We start from the raw sequence: 23,659 nt of genomic DNA on the forward strand, positions 1-23,659 counted from the left end.
ACTTTGTTGTAACATTTGATCCTTTTCACGTTTTTTCCTGGGGTCAAAATGACAACTACCAACTGGGCCACAATGAGTCTCCTGGTTGCAATCACCCCAAACAAGATCAAGCGTTTGAACAGCTGTCTGAGTTGGGTTATCATGGCCGGATAGTCACAGTGCAAGTCACCCAAACCTGCCTAAGTTTGTTGTAACTTTTAATCCTTTTAGGTTTTTGCCTGGGGTCAAAATGACAACTACCAACTGGGCCACAATGAGTGTCCTACGATCACCCCTAACAAGATCAAGGGCCTAAATAATTGTCTCATTTGGGACATATCGGCAGGACAACTAGAGTCCCTCCTCTCGGCCTATCAGAACAGTCACCAGCCAGAGATATACTTCTGTGGCATCCAAGACAGGTAGGTAACGCTTTGTGATCGGACAAGATTGTTCTAACCAAACAAGACTGTCTTGATGACTTTCCATTGGCGTTTTGTCCTTGAAATTTCCTCCGACTTCCCTATCCCTTGCAATATTATCATACAGGAGAATTTGCTGCAGTAAAGCGCTACCCTATCACCATTTGACCTAAGACAGCTACAGGCTGTACCTAACTGACCTACCTGATCCCTCCTCTCTCCCAGCTTTCCCACCTATAATCCCGCATCTCGTTATTTCTAGGTTCATCACAGGATTATTATCAGGCGCGAAAATGGGGTAAGTAAGTGTGCATGCCATGTGACTGGTGATTTATCCTAGTACATATAGGTCATTGCAACTTACACTGGCGTGGGTTTTCTACTTATTTTAATACTTATCTTTCTTTTCTGTAGTAGTGATAGAACAGTTTTATAACAGGATAGTAACCTTGATAATATTGGAGTGAGGTCAATGCAAATGGTGGTCCGATCACTTCAGTTTCAGCTTACGGCTTGAGCAACACGTACTGTGTCCGCACCGTCTATTGATACGCAAACCAATGATTTTAGTCATGTTGTCATGACTCAGTCGCAGGTCGCCGCGACTGAAATCACTCGTTTGCGCAGCGCGGCAAACTGTCGAAAACTTTCCTGTTTCCTTATTAGTATAGGGAACTATATCAAGTAATCAATTGATGGTTTAGCTTCATGCAAGTGCAAGGATTACCTTATATCTTACCTTAACCATTCCAGCTTTGCTTACTAAAGCTTTTAAAAATACGTCCCCGTTTTGCCATTGCATCCATATCTTTTGCCACCCTATATTTCGTATTTTCATATTTTGAATGCTGTTTTTTCTTTCTATGCAACTTTCACAGGAGGTATGCATGGCTTCGTCTAAAACTTACATGGCTCAATCGGGGATGAGATAATCACTGTAAACCATGAAACTTTTGCGAGCACTTTATTTTCATGTTTCCACAAATTTGGGTTGGATCGCAACCATAAATCTCACATATATTTGAACTCTCATTCATTATGTATCAAAACTAAAGTAATTCAAACTTTATAAATTTTGATAAATTCACCAACTTTTATAGCTGCGAACATTTCCCAATTTTCAGTACCTTGGTTGCTCTCACCATTTCACTGCAACGGAACGCATCTTCAGTCCTGAGCATCGTGCACAGGGTTTGGGCTCAGACAACATGAGTACATGACATCATGCATTCGCACCATGATGTCATACACTGAAAATAGGTCAATTGTAGCGTATGAACTTGTTGCAAAGCTGGTCTGTAGCGAAGTGGTTTTTAAAATCGTAGAAAAGAACTATGGTTGAATTATTCCTTCCTCAATAGCAAACTATGTAATGAGTACATTTTTTTTTCATAACCTTAAAATTTGTATCCACCTATCTCATCCCTGCTCAATAATTGATGTGTCGTATTTATTCCACTGTTTATCTTTGTGTAACTGGATCAAGTTTGCTTGAATCTAACTGAATATAAAAACTGTACCGGTGTTACCTTTGAAGGCAATAGTGACCAAATAGGTGTTCCTAGTTCAGTGTTGTATGTGGAGAGTAGGATTAGCTTTAGTTAGTTTTATGTGGTATTACTGTATTTTTGTTGGTATTTCTTTCGATTGCCATTAATGGAACTACTTCAGCCTTGATATACACCTTTCCAGAAATGGGGCGCTGAGTGTCCGAAATAGTGATGTCATAAGGGGAAACTAGGCCTTATGGTGGAGGGACAAAGGAGATAGTCATGGTTGACCTACACACTTGAATGCCTTTAATGACGGACAAGCGGGAAAAAGTTAGTTCCAATGCAAGCCACCAATTTCGGGAAGCATGTATAGCTATCTTGTTTCCGGGCTCTAAAGCACTGCACATCTTTAAAATTCTTATACTCATAATAGACCTACGCTGATCGTTTGACAATTTTATTTGAATTTGCAAACCGTGTCTGACTGTCATTTGCACCTTTAGATTCCAGCACCAGGGCTGTTACCAGTGAGTCACTCACGAACCATATGAAACTTTTACCGTTTACGAATCTCAGTGTCGCATGTCTTGTTTTTTTGTCCACAGTCGGTGCCCATTCAATGAATTATGATGTTTTTTAAGAGCATTTAGTTGCATGAAATGGTTTTTTATTACTGTTGTTATATACCTTTTCCAGTTTTAGTTCAATATTTTCTATTCATACATATGTATACAAAAATCTTTCTTGTGACATGCATAGCAACTTCTCAATGTAATGTTTTAAATTGCTCGGCTCACCCATTATGAAATTATTTCTATAACTTGTATAGGTCTAAAGTGCACTACAGACTAGTGACATTTGTCTCTAAGACATGTGATATCTATTGCTGCGATAAGCAATAAAAACAATGCTACATGTAATATGCAAGAAATATCTGTCATCACTGTGACATGTGATAATATCCGACTGCAGTTTGATGTAATTGCAGGTCAAAGGAATGACTTGTTTTTATCACAAATGCCTGCAGTGACTCCTCGTCCTACAGCCTTGTAATTTTTGTTACATAAATGTACGATTATGGCTGCAATAAAAATCACTGGTTTGCAGTGCTCCTCTTTAGTGATATTGTATCAGATACAACATGAAATTTTTATTCTGGCAATGAAAGATGTCTTTGCCTTTCTTCATCCTCAAAACAAAGCTACATAGTTCAATACTACAACTTTAATCAAAAATTCGCCGACTAATCTCTTGATAGAAAAATCCTGACTGTCATTTCAATTCGCTTTAACTCCAGTTTTCAGGCTCCAAGTTATGTATCGTGAGTGCCGTTCCGCAACATAAAGGCATGACGTGTTTGCCAGTTATGAGTTTACAGGGTGTCCCAGAAAAGTTTCTCAGGTGGTTTTGAAGCAAAATAAATCAGACCGGTTATATTCTTTTCTCACCAGTCTTCACTGACAGTATGACAGTCATACTACCTTGCTGTGTATCAACCCTCTGAAAACCTCAGATCATAAATACGGACCCTGTATTTTTCTGGGACACCCTGTATTGTTAAACGCTTGTTCTACTGTTATTGAGTTCTTTTGTTCAAAAAGCTTGCATATCTCCCTTATAGTACGGGTAATAATGTATATCAGTTTGATATTGGTATTATGACATCTGCATATACAGCAAAAATCCTGATGGACCATTCTGTTATGAGGATGATGATGATGTTGATGATGATATTGGGAACTAATTCACTGCATATTTTAGATTGGTTCCTGATCTGCACACTAGATGGCAGGACAAAATGAGTAGATTGGTCATGCTTCCTATTTTAATCTGGAATACGTATGAAGTGTACATCCATACACTGTTTTTCAAAATGGCGGGCATGACTGATATACTCCTGTCAACCAGCAGTTTTATATTAACCTGACCTGCTTTAGTTTGCAAGATGTTGATATTTGGGTTATTCATCCATTCATTATCTCATTATACCTTTCATACGATTATGGTGGTCGAGAGGACAGGATTTTATAACAAATTCTAAAAAAGCGACATAAAAAAGTTTGGCAGTTTGAGAACCCTCAGGCTGCAGTTAAATCTGTAGAGAAGTGCTGACAATGAATACAATGAAGCAAATTTTTCGATTTTTGGCAGAATTCAGACTTTTTTGTCAAAATGATGCTAAATAATATGATATATGTAGCTGGAATGGAAAGATATTTGTCTCAAGTTGCTGTGGATCTTTGAGTTTTCTCTGGCCACCATGAACAACAAATTGATAATACCCCATAATGAGTTTCTAGTACCTTCTGTTACAGTTTTTAAGATGTGCATGTATAGTTTTCCTCAAGAATCATACGACTAAAATCTGACACTTTGCTCATAAAGTCTTTTTATTTCAGTTCTTGCATTTTCCTCTGATGAAACCCTGCCAAGAATAGCTGAATTTTCTTAACTTTTTCGCTACCGTACCCGGTATTTACCAGACTATTGGCCCGTAGTAATCTGTACTGCTAGTAAAATGTTCCCCAAGTTCTATCGCTGAACCACAGTCCCTTTAAAGGTTTTGTTTGGTTTCACCTGAAAAACGAGATGGTACTGATGGAAGCACTGCAATCAACTCAATGCACACCTTGTCCCTGAGTTTTGGTAATGCTAGCTATTTTACATTGGAACTTTTCCAAGTTGGGATCCAGGCCGCCTGGTCTATTCGGGGTGTGGGCCAGGGGTCTATACACTGCCAAAACCTTACGACCCTGCCAAGACCCTGCGGTAGTGAAAGAGTTAATGTTGTGATTAACTTAGCTGCATGCCTCGTCTCCTTTCAGTTGGAGTGTCGTCACAGTTGGGTGTCGTGAAGTGTTGAGGCATGACCAAACATCGTAGATTTGATCTTTCTGACCAAAATATCACGTAGTCTTGAGTAAAGATGCGCAATAGGCCTGTCTCAATTATTCCCACGAGTAGCGTTTTTAAGAATGGTGAAGAGCTAAGAATCAAGCTTGGTAGAAACACTCCTGACTTTTCCTTCACAGTTTGCTAGAGGGTGTAACTTTACCTATCTTTACCCAACAAACCTTCTGGCGCTCTGCGTATATTAGTTATAAACCAGTTTCTTCTGACAGTAACTTCAAGATGGACAACAACCAGAGAGTTTGAATCCCCTCCCTTCAGAAACACCATTTCAAAAACTGCTCAGCAGACAGAAAGGGGTACAAACCCTTCTTTTACAAACCATGGGGGAATTGGTACCTCTGACTTGTCAGGAAGCTGATCAAGTCAGCAAAAGTTAGTTGGGCTATTTAAAGAATTGGTCTAGTATTCCAGCACTGTCAAGCAAACTGTAACATTGTAGAAAGGACTGCAGGTTTCTACTATTCTTTAATAGAATAACAAGTAAAATACCTTATAAACAGACTTCATCAACGCCAAACCCCAGCTCCAGTACTGTTGATTATCAACCAGAACCATAACTAAATGCAGTACAATCTTGTGTCCCTCTCACTCATTCGTCTTGAAAAAATCGTTAAAATCATATTGCGAAGAATGTTTGATTCAGTCCCTATGTTAACCTTTAATTCCAGGACAGAGTCAGTAGTACAAGCGGAATATGTGCCAAAGAGATTAAGTCAACTCAAAAAAGTAAGTCATGACCGGCCACTCAAAACCAATCTCGAACCTACAATTCTCGGGCCTATAGAATTCACCTCCTCGGATAAGTGCCTCTTGCTGTGCCAATTTTCATTGAGTTGTGCGGTCAGCCTCTGCTGATTTCAACTGTGCAGCTGATCTGATGTCCAAAACATCAAGGGTTTACCCCATAGGTCAATCGTTTTGTTTCCTACAAAAGAGATGTAGTACCACTATGAGTGGTGGTCTGAAAAGGGGTGTGGCTCTCAATCAGGGTCTTGACCACGCTGACTTGGAAGAGGAATATTCCCTGGAGTATATCACCTCCAAGTGCAGCTCAAGCAGCTGCTGAAGGAATAAGAATTTGAATTTCTCTCGTATTTCCTCAGGTTGGATGGGTGAAGCAGATCACGGCCGGATCCCAGATGTGCGCAAGCATAGTCGACAAGACATCAGGCCTGATAGCGCTACTTCACGAGTTCTCAGCCAGCGAGCGTAGCTTCTTCAACCAGCTCGAGAATATCTATCTATCTGTGATACGTCCACTTGTTAGTACAGATGTCTATTCGGCAGTGGACACTTCGACATGTGGAGAGGCCATCAAAGACTTGTTTGACACTTTTGCTAATGTTATGAACATGGTAGGTAAATTTCTGTGCAAACAAGCAATTTTTGTTCCTGCAACCTGTGGTTAATCGCTGGTCTGCGCAATAGAAAGATCTCTTGTTTAGCAGTAAAACTTGTATTACAAACTGCTGGTTTTGATATCAATTACAGGTCGGTGGGATCAACGATGACCAGCGAAAATGAGCGAAATGTCTTTTCATTCTCCATACTTTCTCTGAAGGTTTGCATCCTTTCAAAACGTCTGGTCAGGTTGGGCATACATGTAGGTGCCTGTTCATTTACAGGTTGGCATAAACATTGTGCAAGTGACTCAAGTGATCCAGGGCGACCAGTCTCTCTACCAAATCTACATGCTCTCACACCCAGAAGAGACCATCCAGATATTTAACCAGTTCTCGCACAGCTTTGGTAATGTGCTCGCCATGGGAGGATTTGAGTTCTTGGCTAAAACAGCTGGGTAAGTGATTCTCCTGCAAACTGCCCAACTTGGAGGGCTTCAGTTCTTGGCTCAGACTGCTGGGTATAAAGTTCCTGTCCTGCAAACTGCCGTCCTTGGAGGGTTTAAGCTCTTGGCTCAGACTGCTGGTAAAGTGACTGTCCTGCAAACTGCCCTGCTTGGAGGGTATGAGTTCTTGGCTCAGACTGCTGGGTAAGTGACTGTCCTGCAAACTGCCCTGCTTGGAAAGTATGAGTTCTTGGCTCAGACTGTGGAAGAGCGTCCGAGATCAGAAGGTCGTGAATTTGTGGCTTGGCCAAAGCCGCTCTCTACTTTCAGCTGGCCAGAAAGACAAGTGTAGCGCATTATAAGCACCCTTGATTTCTAGATTAGGCTGAAGAATGAATGTAAAGTGCTGCAAGATAGTGCAGTTTGTACAGAAGAAAGCATTTCAATGAATATGAGACAAGAGGTCTGGTTGTTGTGACAGAATGATTTTGGCACAATTATAAATGAGTCATTGAACAGTAAGTTTACTATTTCACGTTGCATTTCAGGACGTTTTTAGAGAAGCTTCAAGATGTTTTCGCTGAGTTGCTGGAGGAAGGACGGGTTGACAAAATGAACTGTGGTATAACTTTCAGACGTTTGATGCAGATTCCGTTACGTAGGCTCAAAGATTATAAGAAACAGATAAAGAAATTCTCCATGGATGTTGCAGAGGTATGCAAAATTGGCATCTGAGTTCTTGCACTGCCGTAATCTGATACATGCAACGCAATGGTTGGCAGGGAGCCTCATAGGCTGTTGGCATGTCTGGTCTACTGTTAAGTAACTCGGATGGTCTGCTGCAAAAAGGAGCCAAGGTTTTTCAAGGAAGTTACATTACGGGGGGGGGGGGGCAACCACATCTTCTCCTGGAGAATGGATTGCACATTGTCAAATTTTCATCCCAGTTTGTTTTGCCTTGTAGGACACAGAGGAGCACGAACACCTGACATACATCTGTGCATTATGGGATGCTTTGATCGAATCGGCGAAGATCGAACACACAAGCTGCGAGAACACGCGCATATTCTGGGAAGCTAGTCCGGCAAAGCTAGTCGACTCGTTACGCGGCAAGGGGCGGCGTCTTATCCGGGAGAGCAAGACTAATTCCTTGACCCTTTATAATGCAGGACGATTTGCAGCACACTGGTTCTTCCTCTTTAGCGATGTATTTGTACATTCACATGTAAGTTGGTGGACATCTGTTTGGTTGCTAACTGCTGTCAACCAAATGTAAAACTTGTGTCATTTCTTCTAATTTTGTGGGGGATTTAGGAGATATTCTTCAAAAAATGTTGAAATTTGGGTTATTAGTCTGCTCTATTTAGTGCGAAAGAGGTACCTGGTGTCATCCAACTTCACACTGATCTTTCCTGAAATGTCTCAATAGATCTCAGATGAGCTGCTCAGTTAGGCACCCATTTTATACCTGGGTGGAGTAAAAGCAAGTTGGAAATAGAGACCTGCTTGGATCTCTTGACTGCTAGCCAAGAGCCCCAGCTTCTTGACTTCAGTAGCTCCTACATTGCTTCTTTCTTCATAGCTTCTGTTCACTGATCCTGAAAGTATTGGTCTGAAGTTACATGTATATAGGGTTCTCGTTGTCATTTTGTCCTGATTCATTTGTCACGAGTTAACTAAATTAGGCTTGAAAACACGACGTGAGGGTGAAAAGTGACCTCATGAATCATATGTCGCCCGCTCTTTGAAAATGACTTGTTCATTCTTCATGTTACAAATGAGAAGTGGGCTGCGACATGATACATATGAAAACGTGAACTGATATATAATCGCAACCTGGATGGAGCAGTGAAGACATCTGATGGTGAGAAAAATAACTAATGGCTATATCTACTTGTAGAGCACTTCTCCTTGCTCAGGCTTTGTGAGCTACAGATTATCAGTCAGTCAATCGAAAGTAACTTCGTTTCAATGAATGATGGAAAAACTCTCTGTCTCTTTACCTACTAAAACACCCTTAAAAAAGATGTTAATAATTTCTTTTCTCATCTGTGTTCTAGTATTCTTCCACGGAGGTCTTCCCCCTGCAGTCCATCTGGATGGAGACGCTCTCAGATACCGACCAAGTCTCGTAAGTTAATCAGTTTAGTTTAGTCAGTGATTGAAAAGTAGGTGCTATGTGGTGCCTCCTTATTAGTTTCCTTGGGTCTGTGACCGACCAAGAATGTACAAAGCGAGAATTGGCTAATGGACACTTTAAAAATATTGAGCCAGTTCGATGAAGTTCCATTTATCACTGATGTCCTAGCTTTAGTTTACCACAGATGATTTTAATCGCAGCCGCTTACTACAGAATCTGGTCTACAGATTCATTGCACGTTTCCGGTAACCAGAGTCGATCATTACTGTGATGAATATAACAACCCAGTTATTACTATAAATATAAAACTGGTCTCATTTTATCGCACGTCGGCGATGACTTATTTTGCCCGCAGACGACCTACCTTTTTATCGCTCATTTGAAAATTGCATGTCTTTGTAATGAATATCGCATATCTTTGCAGTTAAAATCGCCAGTCTGTTATACGCTCCCATTCATGTATGTAGCCAACTTGATTAATTCTCATCAAAGGTCTTGTATTTGTTATAACAGGAATGCCATTCAAATGATCACACCAGAAAATCAACTCACGTTGATAGCACCAACAGCCTGTGACAAGGTAAATTTGACTTATATAAACTGGTTAACATTATTTATTCCTCTTTCCTTCTGGGAGGCTTGCATCTTTTTGTGGTCAGTATGTGATCTGCACCTGAGGTAGTGTGTCCAATTGGCATTGTTTTGCTTGTGCCACAATGTCTGATAACTGGACTTCTAGGTAATGACTCTATTAACCAGGGTGGCCGTTATCCTCGAGGGTTGGTCCTGACTGCTCTTCTCATCTTTTCAGTCTGATTGGCTATGGGCGATCAACCAGGCTGTTGACAAGGTCCTAATGCAAGACAAGAACAACGTCGGCAAACGCAACACAATCGGCGGCCATGTTTTACCCCCACTCACGAGGCACGGCATCAGTCATACGTTCTTGAAGAGTGGGCTGATGAAGGATGCCACCTATAAGGGGTCATGGTATTCGGGCAAAATGAATGGAAAGTGAGTAACTCAGGTTACCAAATTTCTATTGAGTGCGACCGGATAACAGCATATCAATCACAGTCCCTTGCCTCAAAAAAGTTTCAATACATGTTGGTCCAAAAAGGTTCATCAGATTCGCTAATAATAAGATTTTAGAGTGATTTTATCGCAAGCAATAGCAATGGTAGAGTGTCTGAAGTCGAGTAGCGGCCCCATGATTATATTAGCAGGTCGGGCCATTGGTGGGGATAGTTGGTGGCCACTCAAGGGCCTGAATGACAAATAAACATATATCTTCTTTATCTATTTCAGCGGTGAACTTACTTGGATGGATGGCAGGAAGTACACAGGGAAGTTTAAGAATGGTCTTCAGCATGGCCAAGGGGTCAATGTGGTGCCGAAGACAGACTCGGTAGAGGTCTATGAGGGGAACTTGAAGGACGGAAAAATGCATGGATTTGGTTGTATCAGGTCAGTAAAGAAATGAATGTTTTACAAGTGTCTGTTGCTGCAGTTTCCCATTGGCATCTGTTGTGACACTGTGGTTATTTTTCCTGTTGCTATAGCTTCACTGTTCATTGAGAGAAACGGCAAGAAAAAGAAAAAAACTTCCACGTAACAACTGATTGAGCCCCCCGCCCAGTCCCGCACCGCCCCACCCCCACCCCCAACCCCCATTCTACGATTAGTCAGAGGTATCGGGAGTCAGAGGTGTCTAGTCGTTCTTTATGCATCAGAGTGGTTACCCTACTCAAGTCCAAATATCCAAAAGTCCTATTAACAGTTGTATTTTCACCCAAACTTTCTTGAATGTGGCACTATTTTTATTCACGAATGATATGGTGATATCATGAGTAATATAAATCATTGTCTCTTCCTGCTCAGATACGCCAATGGTGATGTGTACACAGGTTACTTCAGAGAGGGCCAGCGACATGGCCATGGGGTACTGAAACAGGGCAGCTTGAACAGCACTAGTCTTGCCAGTATCTATATTGGAGAGTGGCTCAACGATAAGAAGTATGGATATGGCGTGGTAGACGATATTCTGAAAGGTGTGTATGACTATGTTAATTACACTTATAAATGGGGAAGCGAACCTTTGATAAAGCCCTCACTCAAAGGAGATGCACATGTACAATGTAAAGTCCAGAGGCCTTGTACATGGTGCCTCAAACAAAAGCAAAAAAGACACCAATTGACAACAAACACACAACTTTTTCCTCAACCACTGAATTGATTTTGTTTCAGGTGAAAAGTACATGGGTATGTGGATGGAGGACAACCGGCAGGGCGCAGGCATTGTGGTGACGTTGGACGGCATGTACTTTGAAGGAAACTTCCAGCAAAACAAACTCACTGTAAGTCATTTTCTATCTTTTCACATCTGCTCGAATGAGTTCAACCTGGGATGCCGGGACATGTTGTTTACTTTCAAAGACCAACTTTGTCTGAAATGTCATGCAGCCAAACACTGGCAGAAAACTCAAGTGGCCGATCCAGAAATTTGGTAATGGGGGAAGCCCCACCAGGATAGAGGACTGGAACAAGGGGGTCTGGGGACCCACACCAAATAACATTTGGAATTTTAAGTACCAAACATGCATTTTCTGGGCATCTGAAGGGCTTAAATACCTCAAGTGTTCAGAGTACCTTCTTCTCCAGAGTCATTGATCACAATTTCAGACTCAGCTCTGTGGATGTGATGAGATTGGACTGTAGCCCTAGCTTTCATTCCCGCGGCATGGTCTGAGCGTACACTTACCTGGTCATTTGAACTGGATGTCATGAGCATGTTTAATATAATTCCAGGGTTACGGCCTGATGATGACTGACGACAACTCGTGCTACGAGGGCGAATTCAACTACGGTACCCAGCTCTATGGCAAGGGTGTCCTCACCTTCCCTAACGGAGATACCATGGATGGGCAGTTCACTGGAGCATGGTCGGAGGGTATCAAGGTCAACGGGTTGCTGAAGAAGGCAACCGTCAATGTGAAGGAGGCAAAGGGCTTTTCTCATGCCCTTGGGATTATTCCAAAGTAAGTAGAATCCCTTTTTGCTTCCAATTACTCTCTTCCATCACCTTAATTGAATGTATTGACGTCTTACTTTAAGTTTTTGTCACTTCTGGTTTGCAGAGGTATCAAGTGGCTCAGAGTGTAGCCGGTCCTTTGTGGTAGTGGGATATATAACCACTGACAGTTAAAGGTCCTTCTGTTTGTAGTCCTACGTTTGCCTGGGAGAGACCAGTTTTGACATAAAATGTAAAAAAAACAATTTGTTTTAACTTAACAAAACCAATTGTGCAAAAGCTTCATCAAGCTTCCAATGTACTACTTATCCCGCCTTAACCAACCACACTCAAGGCACCACCACTCCACAGACCCTTCCAAAGAGAAATGCCTACCTTGAATTTCGCAATGTCTTGTTTCTGTTCCAATGCTCTGACCCATTACATGTACACCAAGAGGTTAGGTTTTGCTACAACAGCCCTTTCAGGTAAATGGTCCCTGATTCATGCTCACACTGGTGGACAGTCTGAAGGATTTTGTACTCAATCCTGGCTTTCATCGCAAGCCGGTGCAGTTCTTTCAGTACCTGTGTTATTCAATCATACTTTGACCATGACATCCAACTTTGACATTAAATACATATACCTGTTCGTCCAGGACCTTTGGTGCACTGTGTGTCCCCCCGGACAGAAAATGGGAGGGTATCTTTGACCACTGCCGAGCAATCCTTCGATGCCAAGCGGGCAACGGGAAGCCCGACTGCAACAAAGCGTGGGAAATGGTAGCAGTGATGGTCTCTGCTGGGAAGAAGGCGTTGCGGGATTCGGAGAATAGGATGTCACCGCGGTCGAGGGTTCGTAGCGAAGGGTTGGAGGAGTTGGAAATGATTCCTCCACGCAGCGAGGGCCTACTGACCGTGGAGAATTATCACCAGATCAATAGCTATTTGAAAACGGTAAGTAATCTACTTCAGGGTTCAACTCTTCTCACGAAGTAGCACTGGTTCACCAGATTGAATAGCATACGTTTAGGAGAAGTACACTTCCTTTAGTTCCTGTCGTACTGAGTTCATCTTCCTTAACAGAGCCAGTTGTCTGTAATGATGAACCAGTGTGACTTTCACAATAGCACATGCCCCGGCAGAGTCAAGAACAGCCAAATATTGACCCAGTTATTTTGACTTTGAGAAGCGAGGTTGGGTAATGATCTATTCTTATGTCTTCCCAGGCCTTCAACACGTCATTTCATCCCCTCGGTAAACTGATGGAGAGTCTCGTGGATGTATACCGGGCGACTTACGTTGGTGTTGGGGCTCATCCACGATTACTACACCACGCAGTACTTGAGATTAAATCTTACATAGTCAGGATGTATTATATTCTCAGGTATGTCTAAAATAGTAAAAATCATACGTGCTGACTTGGATCAGATTTATCTTTATGATGCCACTTCAAACTCAATTACATTGGCAGGGTATTTTATGCTCACTTTTTCAGTAAGGAAGATGCTTTAAGTTTGTCATACGAGGAGAATATGACTGCAGACTGGCTCCAGGTGGACATAACAAAAGTCTTGTCTGAGCCATTGGTAATTGTGAGAACAGCAAATTTTCTGGCTCTGTTTTCCTCAGGGTGTTGTTTCCAAAAGTGCCTGACACCGACGTGCCTTGTCAGAAATTCCCTGAGGGGAAGAACCCGGAACTGATTGAGGGAGAATGACTCCCGTGACTGAACTTGGTACTAGGGTTTCAATAAACATTAAACAATTTAGTTTTCTAACGTCAGTCATTTTAAACCTTGCATTGTCTTTTCCGCAGGGTGTTGTTTCCAGAACTGCCCGAGACAGATATGCCTTGTCAGATCTTTCCCGAGGGCAAGACTCCTGAGGCAGTGGAGGGCGATGATTTCACACTCCGAGCTGTGGATGAGGAGAGTGAAGATGGAAGGTATGTATAAACCTGTAGAAAATTGATTTCATGGGTTCACTTCCCAGTAGCTGAACAGTACATTGCTTGTGACCTCAAACAAGTCACTTTTACTTCGAATGCTTCATCCATTGAACGAGACAGACATCTAAGATGCCTTGTACCAAGTGCCTATGCCAGGACAAGCATAAATTTCCTATCAGAGTTGACGATCGCTTAAGATGAGCTCCTACTCCCTGGCCTCGGATGAAGTCAACTTGATGTGTGCTTCCTCATTTCAGTGAAGTGATCACAGCGACTGGTATCCTCCACAGCTTCCTCCTGCCGAAAGTCTACCCGCCCCTTTTCACGCTGTACGCCCTCTATAACGAGCGTGAGGACGAGAGGTACTGGGAACGTGTCCAGCGCCTGAATCGCCAGTCTGACATGGCACTGCTCTCCTACCTAGGCGTTGACGGACGATTCTGGCCGATGGATGATCTGTCCGTTGATCTGTCGAAGCAGAAAGCTGTGAGTATGAAACTTCTGTGCAAAATCTTGATGTCGTTTACAACTATTGATAAAGTTACAAAAATTGAAGAGAAAAAACTAGGTTGAGATGACATCACTTCACTGGAAGGGAGGTTGTCTTCACTTGGGGTCACTGTAGTCCAGTTGTCCATATGGTGGCTGCTGCTTCATACCAACTTGCTTTGTCCTCTCAATGAGATGTAACAGCAAGGTTTCCCGTACCCAGTGCCTATGCCAAGGCAAGAGAAAAACTCCCTCCCTACTTGTGCCTGTTTTATATCTTGGATGCCACAGAATTTTTTACCACGTGTTTTCCCCCTCATTTCAGCAGGTGTCCACTATCAGAGACCAGTGTTACAAGGGAGCTGTCGAATCACTCCAGCAGCTCAGCACAGCGTTTTGTCCTGCGGAGAAACTGGATACCATCAGAAACACATTCAATGACCTCAATAGGGTAAGTATGGCAGAGAGTTAGAATTATTTGTAAACATGAAAAACGTAAAAGGCATGTAACAATTTCTGGGTCTACAGAATTGTACCTGTAACTCATTGGTATCTGTAGATTTGTGCTAATGGAAATTTAAAAAATTCATAAATTCAATGATTCAATCATAAATCCTGGAAACTAAATAAAAAAATTAAGTGAGACTCTTTGTTTTGGCTGACAAGATTGGGGTGCCGGTGAGTATGGGATGACATTAGTAGCAATAGTTATCTCAGTTTCTCTAATATTTGCCTGTGTAGTTATTTTCTTGGAACATACTGTAGTAGTCAGGAATGCACATCTTTTTGCCTGGTTGCCTTGCAGCGATGCCATTTTGAACAAAAAACCTTTGGGTCACGTACCTGTAATAGACGTCTAAGCCATTCTTTCAGTTAAATCGGCACAATCCACATGCTCATAACTTTTTCCCAGAGTCAATCAGCGAGGAACGCTTTCACAGCCAAATATATTCATCCAAGCCTGTCAAACCATGAAATTTTCATTGCACATTATGTTTTCAATCATTTTAAAAACGTCGGCTAAAAGCATCCTTTTAATACAGGCTGTCCAGAAGATGTTGGGAGACGACTACCTCTGGTGTATGGATGATCTCTTCCCGGTGTTCCAGTATGTCGTGGTACGGGCGAGGATACGCCATCTTGGCGCGGAGATCCACTTCATTGACGATCTGATGGAGGCTCACTTGGAGCTGGGAGAACTTGGCATTATGTTCACGACCCTCAAGGCGAGCTATTTCCAGATTCAAAATGAGAAAATTCTTCTCTGAATCGGAATTGTTCAACCACTATATACTCCCTTTCCTCACGTATACCGTCTTTCTGTACCGCTAATACAAAATAAGTGTCCATACATTGGGTGGGGTACACAATAGGGTTTACATATGCGGGGCGGTTTTTCTTTGCCCACGTGATGAATGGGCATTGTCCATTTGCTCCGCCTCGGTCACACCATGAATAAAGCCCAAACAGGATTATCTGGTAATAAAACCCGTTTAATTCATTTAAAATCCCATCGAGCAATGGTAGTGGACTGCAAGTTGTTGTCTCTGGTCATAGGTCAGTGCCACGATCTGAGCCAATCAGTCTAATCCACTACGCCTAACCTTTGTATTAGGTATGTGAGGTATTCATCCCTTCGGGCCTCTTGAATATGGCACCCAAAGACGGTATACGTGAGGAAACAAGGGTACATAAAGTCAATTCCCCAGGAGCTGACAGGCATCTTCTAAGGGACTACAGTGTACATTTCTGTTGGAATGAACATGTTGAGTTTCTTTTTAGTCTTTGATTTGAAACAGGCCTTTCATATTGCAAAAATATCGATTGTTTTTTTTTTCCTGGGAGTCTGAAAAGGAGGTGTTTTGGGGTGAAACATGCTGAAAGTACTAATTAGTCATCTATGTATGTTAGTGTTACGAAAATAAATATTTGGCTTCATTTGGATTTGAGATGGTCCCTCAACGATGTACATATATCATCACTGTAAGATATGTATTTTATGGCATACTTTAGCTAAAGATTTCTTCCTGTGATCATGTGAAAATTTTAGTGGCTTTTGTGTAAATTTTATTTGAAACAAGATCAGAAGATTACTCCTCATATTGCCAGTTTTTTAATTATGGTCAATAAAATTGTTCACTGTGATCTTCTTTTTGGTAGTAAATGATGAGCAAATTATTTTGTTTCTTTATAGCGGTGTACATGGAGATGTTTCTTCTAATTTTTGGACCCAACTCAATTTCCAGGTTAGAGGCTGGCCAATTAAGTAAAACAAAATCTGCATTGGAAGCCTTTGACGAATTCAAGGAGTCGGAACAAAAAATGTTATTTCATAACCATGGTAACAGAAATGTGATAATCCTCTCGGGTCCAAAAGTTTGATTTAAGAAATATCAAACTTTTATGGATTCGACTGATCACCGAGCGGCCCAAAAGGGTGCGAGATTTACTTCTGAAAAAGCCTTTTGGTATGACCTAATAATACATTGGACGATACTGAAATACTGGACTACCAATATAACTGGCTTAGTAATTTTATTCATGTCTTCTGAAATGGTGCATATATTGGGCCATATGAATAAAAACTAGCATGTCCTTGGAAGCAAATCCTTCTAGTAGAGGCAGTATTTGCTAAAAGTAGAAGATTATTCATACGAACCGCTTACTTCAATTTTCTAGCCACCTCAGGAGCAACCTTGAAAAATAGAAGCATTTCCTATCAAGTATAAAGCATATGCTAAGCTTTATTCATATTCTTTCGAAGCAAACTCTAGACGCTGAAAAGTGTTTGACTTGTCGCAAAGACTTAAATTTTCGAGCATTTGCTTCTGTTTTATTCATACGAGTACAAGCAAATGCTTCAAAATCGGTAGAGAAAGCAAATGCTAGTTTTTATTCATATGGCCAATTGTAATTGGAATATTGTCTTTCTGCATGTTATTTTATTCTTTCTGTCCTCAGTATTTGTTTTTGTTTCTTTGTCTGTTGTTATCAGGACTTCCAGGTCTATTGATAATAAACTGGTCATGATTTCTCACATCGGTGTTTGTGTTATTCTGATATCTACAAGAGACTGGCCGCGTGGCCTATGCTGCATCAATGGAGACCAAACTCTGGGGATCAAGGGAGGAACACGAGTGATGACAGTCAGGTTTAATAGAGAAAAAGGCCTGGTTCGGTGGTAGTAAAGCCAGAAAAAGAAAATTGATCACTAAAAAGAAAAAGAAGTTAAACTTCTTGATTGGCATTATGAGTTGAACACAGAAGACGCTGTATAAAGGTCTGGGGCCATGTTTGGAAATTACCATATAAATGATTATTGATCACAGACAAATAAGTGTTACCAGGAGCTATTACCAATTGATAGTCTAATTCATCTACTTTTCAAATATATTAAAAAACTAGTTCTAAGCATTGTGCCACATTCGTGCAAAATAAGTTAAATAATTGGTCGAATGCTTTGGTACAGACAATGCCATTGGTAGTAACAGGGTTAAAGGTCTCTGTATAAAGCATCTTTACAGTATTACAGAAATCTTCTATGATATACCAGATGTTTATAACTTGTATAACATATAACATAACACCTGTCACTTGTAATGAGAGAGTTAGTTCATTGACCCCCGGGCTTGAAAACATGACATGAGGGTGAAAAGTGACATCATGAATCCTTTGTAGCCAGCTTTTGAAAATTATGTAAATTCATCTTTGGAAAACTGTATAAAGTCCCTGTCGGGGACAAGGTCTCGTCCTTGAATGGGGCCGAATGAAATAGACCAGGCTATTTGTTATAAAAGGCTGAAAATTCTCTCTTGGGATCTCAGTTACTCTCATCAGACCAAATGGATTGGACTACAGACCTTGTGTTGTGACGTGCTCTTGGATGTCCCATACTGAACTTCCAGTGGTATTGCCGCCGCCCGTTGGACGCACGTTGACTGTAAAGCTGACCAATGTCAACACATTGAGGGTCAAGATGGGATGTCGCTGCCACATCCAACCTACGCTTATGGATATACCAGTCTCTTTGAGGACAAGAGCACCGAAGGAGCTACATTTTTGTTGTAAGTTCCTTGCCCGTTTCCCTGAATAGACACCCTGTGACCATTTTGAAATGACCCTTTTCACAGGCAACATTTGTTTACCATGGCATGAAAGTAAAAATATACAAGCTTATTCAAACAATTCATTTGAAGTTGTCCATGCCTTGTATTGTTCATGATATTTTGAATGCTTTTGGCCATGATGTGATTGAAAACATGACCCCATGTCATGGTAAACTTATGCTGCCTGTAAAAAGGGTCTTTTCAAAATAGCCTAAATTTATTTTTGCATCCGGTCGATACATGGATTTGGCCATAACAATCTACATTACCCACAAGCTTGCCCTCAGGTGGAAGCAAAAAGAAATGTAAATGTACATCACTTGGTATGAAGTAATGGCCCTCATGTCCTGGACACTAGGCCACATCAACAAAGGTTCTCGTATACAGGCTGATGGCATAATTCTATCATAGCAGCCAGTTTTCCATTTTATAGTCACCTTCAACCTGGGTGCGTGCTAAAATGTTGATTGTTATGGTCAAACCCAAGTATTCAGAACTGAACATTCCACTTCTGTGGCCATTTTGATAGAAACTTCCAACTTAATCCCGTTTTGTCGGTTGATATTGCCATAAAGAGAGATCAGTGGCATAGTGGGGAGAGCACCAGACTCAAAATCAGGTCATGGGTTCCACACTTTCAAGAGGTTCACAGGTGTTTCATCTCCATCTCCCTTGGTAAGACACCAAGCCTGATCTTGCTTGGTACTTCGAACGAGGCATAAAACTGAGATTCCACGCTCTTAGGTCCTTCAGTTCATATGCCGCAGTTTTATTATCGGGGTCTTCATGTTGCCCCAATAAAATGTAAAAGCCAGTAAAAAAAAAACGTAACATAAAAGGTAAATTGTATATGGCGGCTTAGATATGGTAACTAGATCTATTGGCCCTTGTGCCAGGGCCTATAAATGCCTCCTTAGGCCCTTTACCAGATACGCCTGTGCCACCTAGGGTCGGGAAAACAAACCATCTAACAGCATATCTTCATGGTCAAATATGCTCTCGACCCATTGGCTGGGGAAATATGAATAAGAAAGATCAACTGAATGATAGTGTTAAGATATTAGTATCACAGAAGCTTTATTGTGTAAATATTACTAGAGATAATGGCAATTTTAATCACCACAAACTCACACTGGGAGAATTGGGACCAGTGACTTTGGACTGCCAACAGGATATCGATTTGGTACCTGGGCCAGGTTGTTCAAAATAAATCAAATGCTGTCACTTATTCTGGCGTTATATCATTCAGTCTAGCCCTTAGACTGAACGCCAGGTTAAGTAATACCATAAAACATGTTTCCTTAACAACCAGGCCAAGGTATTTGAAATTCCTGGTGACTGACAACTGGACCAACATTCTCCCTCCTGAATCGACTACATTGTTAACAACAAGGGCAATGGTCGTACAGCATAGTAATTAAAGTCTAATAATTATACAATCACACTTATAAACACATAGAAAATATCTTGCATGTTGACAAAATCTTCTGACGTGGACAACCATGTCATCCACAAATAACCAGTTTTGAGATTTCAAAAATATATCAAAACATTTTGCAAACAAACAGGATAAATTATTTAAAACACACAACCATCACCAATTTTTAGAAAAAGTGTGAAAAATTTAGATGGATGTTTAAAGGGACAATAATGAGCAAGGTTATAAAGGTATCAAGAATGCAAAGTGTACAGAACACCACACAGTGTCAGACGACCTCATTCTAATGGATGATATCAATTTAGGACATTGCAAGGTGATAGCCATAAGATTTACTTTACAGTCCCTTTAAACTGCAATGATGTGACTGTGATCATAGCTCCCAGGGAAATTATGTAAACAACATTATAGAGTTCTGTCACCTTTAATACTGATTGGGGCACACTACTGCATTGTCGCGTCAGAAGCCATTGAAACATACAAAATGCAAATCAATTTAAAAATCATACAGAACAGCAAGTCCATAAATGTTTTAGAAGTCTAATGACACTCTACAAAAACTCCAAAAAGGAGATAAATTATGATGTGAACATAAATTCAATGTGGTGAGACACATTTTGGTTCAAATCTTGCAATCCTCAGAAATTCAATTTGTCACTCAAGAAGAAGTGGGTTTGACTTTTTCCAAATTCCTTGAATGCCTGTGGTCGTGCAATAGATTTCATTTCCTACCATTGGCTGATGTAATCAGTTGACTGAAACAGCAAAAGCAAACGAGTGAAAATGAGAAATTTGACAAAAGTGTAAGGAAGCGGATGCATGACAGTTTGGATTTTCAAGTGGACTTGGAGAGACAAAAGCAACAAAGAGAAAAATATTGGTATGTTCAGCTTGATGTCATCTCCGATGATGAGTCCAGTGTTGCAACTATTCCCCCTAGAGTTTCATTGTTCAAATTTTCACCCTAATGGCATTCCCAGATTCCTGATTTCCAAGTTGATTTAATTTCAAATAACCTATCACGTGATTTAGTCGATGTCTTCACCGAGCTCAATAAATGGTCGCACTGAAGGTACATCAAATCATCTTGATTCACCCCGAAAACTGGTACATTTCTATAATTAGTGTAGATATAAGAGTCTAGGAAGGGCACCACGCGAAAGACAACCAGTATTTTCATAGTCAATTTCTTGAGAAAATATTCTTACATATCAGGCAGCTGCCCACCTTATTGACTTTGGACGACTTATCAAAGTCTCAATACGTACCGTATAACGTTTGGGGATCTTTGCACTGTAGCATGTATTCTGCTGTTGTTGGACTTGTTGACGACGTTGCCTGAGAAAACAGAGGTAAAAGGTAAAATCTGCTGGGCCTGTAGGCCCGACACAATTACTGGTTCATCAGGCTGGAGCTCATCCCAGTTAAAATAGCACTGAGCAACTTAAGGAGAATTACTGAATTAACTGAAAGAGCTAAATAAGCTAGTTGTAAACTACTCAGTTTATGATATACAAAGCGGCAATATCAATATGATCATCATAAGGGTGACATCTCAAGACTGGACAGAATGTCATGACATGATCTCCTAAGCTGGTGTGTCAATTCTTATCTGATACTTACTGGTCCACTAATTCAGGGCTGTGATAATCTGGGGCATTAGACGGAGTTGACGAATACTGCGCTTGCGCTGCATTTGTCTGTGAAAAGGAAAAAGTATGAAAAATAACTCTCATTTGTCGAAAATCGATACCAGCACCATGACGTCAACTGGTCGATCCTAATTCCAGGAAACGCCTTACTTAAGTGCATCGTTTCATGTGGAAAGAGTCAATGCATGGAGAGCTAACTCGGGTCAATCTCATAATTTGCAAGTCCACGCCTTTTCCAACTGACCCCTCGCATACCTACCCCACTTGCTTGCTCTTGTTTCATCTTGTAGTGATAAGCTTTGTCTTGGAATCTTGACCTACGGATGGCTTCATTGTGCTCATTGATACCAGACATACCACGCTCCATTTTTGCCTGAAAATAGTTCAAATTCAAAATAATATAGGCTACATAGGCCGAATATTTTGCACTTGGCTAATGGCTACGTACACAACCTCCACTCCTGCACTTGATTGGGAACAACGTTTACGAAGACGTCGCGTCACGTCACGTTACAGCAATGTAAAACCGTCAGAGCTGCAATGCATAGTGGCAACGTGAGGACGGCCAACACTATGTGAAGGTTGTTGAATGTTGTTCCCAATCAAGTGCATGTATTTATAGTAGGCCTAGGGCTAGGCTAGATATAGATCGTTGCACTTGATTGGGGACAGCGTTTACGAAGACGTCGCGTTACAGTTGGCTCAATGTACAACATCAGAGCTGCAATGCATCATGACGGACGTGACGACTAGGATCACTAGGCCTTAATCTCATAATAAAGACAAAGCTCATTCTCACTCTCAGCCTCAGGTCAGGATCGTGTGATAAGTCAAGTAGGCCTAGGCCTAGGCCTACTAACTCATTCCCACTGTTTTGGCATTCTCAGAGGATCAGAACAAAATCTCTTGAAGTATAGGAATACAAACCTAGTTTTCTATTAGAGGATCAGAACAAAATCTCTTGAAGTAGGCTATAGGATCGGAATACAAACCTAGTGTCCTAAAATGAAGACTTTTCTAGTTTATTCCTGTAAAAAGTGGTTGCCTGGGACGCCAAGATTACCTTTTTGACCGGTATCCAGTCGTTTCGCCCCGTGACCTTTTCGACCCAGTGGTTTCGCCCCAAATCGACGTCTTGTGTTTTTCAAAAATGACTTTTGCCAAAGTGACAGCTACATGTAGGCACTTTGAGGGTGTGTGTGTGTGGGGGGGGGGGGTCCTGCAAATCGGAAGAGCTTGTATGTGTCAAATTGACCGACTAATGTGTGTTAGTAGCATGGTGAAATCATAATTGTGACAGCTTCTGCCATCAGATTGGTTGTGACCGGGGCTCTACAGGGAGACATTCAAGACATGTGCCTTCCCATATGAAATAATGGCTCGATATGAATTCAAACAGTTTTTGTGAATCGCTGATAAACAATCGACATAGGCTAGCCTATTAATTGCAAGCTCGTGTCGATAACAGTAGAAATAAAAACGTGAAGAAAGCATCCTTCAGATAAGCTGTGATCTAACGGTCAACATCTGACAACCATCCACAGCCCTAAAAACGGGCGTGATTTTTTATTTCATTCAAAATTATTTAGCTCAGATGGCAGCACTTGATAGTGACGGACTCGTACGGATTCGGCAAGTATTATACGGATCTATATACGTGGCCCGTTGTTCTTCTGCTGGGGAGGAGGACCACGGAGGACCCCTAAGGCTGAAGCTCCTAACTGCACGTATTAGTAAAATGAATAGGGCCTACCACCAATTTCACCCCCAGCTCCTACCCATAATCCCCCTTTAAGAAACCCTTTTCAAAACACCAAGAATATTGTTCACCATTTGAACTGCGCACGTGCGTTTGTTTACAATTTCATTTCCCGCGAAAAATCAAAGATCACATGACCTGCTAACGCGGATTGGATATAACATTGACCGTGCGTGACCTTCATCAGTAAGGGTTAAGACTTTTGAACATCCACTTTCCCAGTTTTCCCGATAGAGGCGCCACTGTATAAGCGTGAAAAACATGTCCAACAGTCATTGTAGTATGCACCGAGCATTGGCCGTGAGTTATTTGAAAATAATATTTAGATAAAAAAGTTGTATTTTGGCATAAAGAATACAATAAAATGCATTCAAGATATGAATAAGTAAACATCAAAACAATTATTGCTTTCTTCAAAAGCGAACATAATGAAATCTTTAAAATGGGATAAAAGTTGGATCTGCTTTGTGAATAGTATTATTTATGCCAAAATACATCTTTTTTTATTGAGAACTTTTTTCAT

At 41.2% G+C, this 23,659-nt stretch overlaps 1 protein-coding gene across 3 annotated transcripts in view; it reads left to right on the forward strand.

The window, feature by feature from the left end:
• LOC135499484 (alsin-like) overlaps positions 1 to 17,218 on the forward strand; it is a 29,088-nt gene extending 11,870 nt beyond the window's left edge. Inside the window, exons 6-25 of one of the 3 annotated variants that reach the window (XM_064790247.1) lie at positions 211 to 401; positions 664 to 699; positions 5,476 to 5,533; positions 5,911 to 6,162; positions 6,433 to 6,605; positions 7,142 to 7,307; positions 7,558 to 7,818; positions 8,654 to 8,724; positions 9,247 to 9,313; positions 9,545 to 9,747; positions 10,042 to 10,200; positions 10,615 to 10,784; positions 10,981 to 11,090; positions 11,542 to 11,771; positions 12,402 to 12,699; positions 12,972 to 13,129; positions 13,561 to 13,689; positions 13,950 to 14,178; positions 14,507 to 14,632; positions 15,225 to 17,218. In XM_064790247.1, coding sequence (XP_064646317.1) covers positions 211 to 401; positions 664 to 699; positions 5,476 to 5,533; positions 5,911 to 6,162; positions 6,433 to 6,605; positions 7,142 to 7,307; positions 7,558 to 7,818; positions 8,654 to 8,724; positions 9,247 to 9,313; positions 9,545 to 9,747; positions 10,042 to 10,200; positions 10,615 to 10,784; positions 10,981 to 11,090; positions 11,542 to 11,771; positions 12,402 to 12,699; positions 12,972 to 13,129; positions 13,561 to 13,689; positions 13,950 to 14,178; positions 14,507 to 14,632; positions 15,225 to 15,449 — 3,312 coding nt within the window. In that variant the 3' untranslated portion in view covers positions 15,450 to 17,218. The remainder of the gene's footprint in view (positions 1 to 210; positions 402 to 663; positions 700 to 5,475; positions 5,534 to 5,910; positions 6,163 to 6,432; positions 6,606 to 7,141; positions 7,308 to 7,557; positions 7,819 to 8,653; positions 8,725 to 9,246; positions 9,314 to 9,544; positions 9,748 to 10,041; positions 10,201 to 10,614; positions 10,785 to 10,980; positions 11,091 to 11,541; positions 11,772 to 12,401; positions 12,700 to 12,971; positions 13,130 to 13,560; positions 13,690 to 13,949; positions 14,179 to 14,506; positions 14,633 to 15,224) is intronic. The other 2 variants (XM_064790248.1, XM_064790249.1) reach the window with 2 other exon arrangements.
• The last annotated feature ends 6,441 nt before the right edge of the window (positions 17,219 to 23,659 follow it).

Source organism: Lineus longissimus, chromosome 15, assembly GCF_910592395.1.
Source record: "Lineus longissimus chromosome 15, tnLinLong1.2, whole genome shotgun sequence".
NCBI lineage: Eukaryota > Metazoa > Nemertea > Pilidiophora > Heteronemertea > Lineidae > Lineus > Lineus longissimus.